Source organism: Gastrolobium bilobum, unplaced genomic scaffold (assembly GCF_033153095.1).
Source record: "Gastrolobium bilobum isolate Gb01-03AN ecotype WA unplaced genomic scaffold, APGP_CSIRO_Gbil_v1 utg8697, whole genome shotgun sequence".
NCBI lineage: Eukaryota > Viridiplantae > Streptophyta > Magnoliopsida > Fabales > Fabaceae > Gastrolobium > Gastrolobium bilobum.
Window position 1 is genome coordinate 5,061 of NW_026899059.1, and position 1,342 is coordinate 6,402.

Consider the following 1,342-nt stretch of genomic DNA (forward strand, 5'->3'; position numbering starts at 1 on the left):
AATATGGTTATGATCACGAAATTGGGTATTATAAGTTGGGTATGTTTTAGAATGAAAAATTTATCCGGATTTTAATTGAACCCATGTGATTGTAACTACGCTTAATATCATAATGAGATGTTAACAAACCGGTTCTAGAACGGGGTGTTACAGAAGTGGGTCAGGATTGTGAGAGATGATGGCATTGGAGTGAGGATGTGTATTGGGCCGGTTCTGTTTGGGCTTATAACCTGGGGGAAAGCCATGTAACTTGTAACATTTCTCTTTAGTGTGGCCCAAGATATTGCAATGGCTGCAAAATGGTCTCTGACGTCTGAATGGAGGCCCATTGGCAGCAGCAACCATAGGTGGTGGAGAAGCTTCAGGAACCAGAGGAATGGGAGAAGAAATCTCACGCTGGCGTTCCTCTTGCAAAATCAGAGAAAAAACCTTGGATAAAGAGGGAAGGGGGTCCATGAGAAGAACCTGAGCTCAAATCGAAATGAAGGATTCGTTCAATCCCATAAGGAATTGCATGGCATGTTCTTGATTTCGATCGTTGGAGATGGATCGGAGAGCCCCACAAGTGCAGGCATATGAGGGAGAATAGTCAAGCAGTTCATCCCAAAGGGACTTCAGGCGAGTGTAGTAACTGTTGACAGGTAAAGCACCTTGTTGGAGGGATGAAATCTGGAAACGGAGTTGAAATATGCGGGGTCCGTTTGCCTGATGAAATCTGGTTCGTAGATTCGACCAAGCATCATAAGCGTTGATGAAATACATCAAGCTATCTGCAATGTCTTTGGACACTGAATTCAGAAGCCAGGAAATCACCATAGAGTTGCAGCGATTCCAGGCTCCGAAAAGAAGATGATCTGGAGAGGGATGAGTCAGAGAACCATCGACGAAAGTGGATTTATTTTTTGCTGTAAGAGCAATGGACATAACACGGGACCAAGAATTAAAATTAGAACCAGTAAGGGAGTGGGTGACTAAGACCAGACCAGGGTGGTCACCGTTGCTAAGAAAATAAGGGCTACCGGAATCTTCAATGGAAGATGAAGAGCCGGAAGATTGAGCACCATTATTGGTGTTGGTGTTGGTGTTAGTGCCACGAGCCATGAAGAAAGGCAAGGACAAAAACTAAAATTCTTCTGATACCATTTTACAACGGAAGAATAAAATACTGAATATGTAAAATAAGACTCAGAAATAAGAAATGCATTGAATTGAATTTCATTTTGATGATACTGTATACGGTGAACCAACTATATAAAGGGAAAGCAAATAACCAACTCCCTAAGATTGCGGAGAATCCCAAGGAGCAGTGGAGCAAAGAAACTAACTAACGATAAAGGAGGAT

The 1,342-nt window shown here is 42.5% G+C and overlaps 1 protein-coding gene across 1 annotated transcript; it reads right to left on the bottom strand.

The window, feature by feature from the left end:
• Positions 1 to 471: 471 nt before the first annotated feature.
• Positions 472 to 1,101, bottom strand: LOC133286762 (uncharacterized). Its single transcript, XM_061484209.1, has one exon. It carries the CDS (start codon positions 1,099 to 1,101, stop codon positions 472 to 474), a length of 630 nt encoding a protein of 209 aa, XP_061340193.1.
• Positions 1,102 to 1,342: the final 241 nt, after the last annotated feature.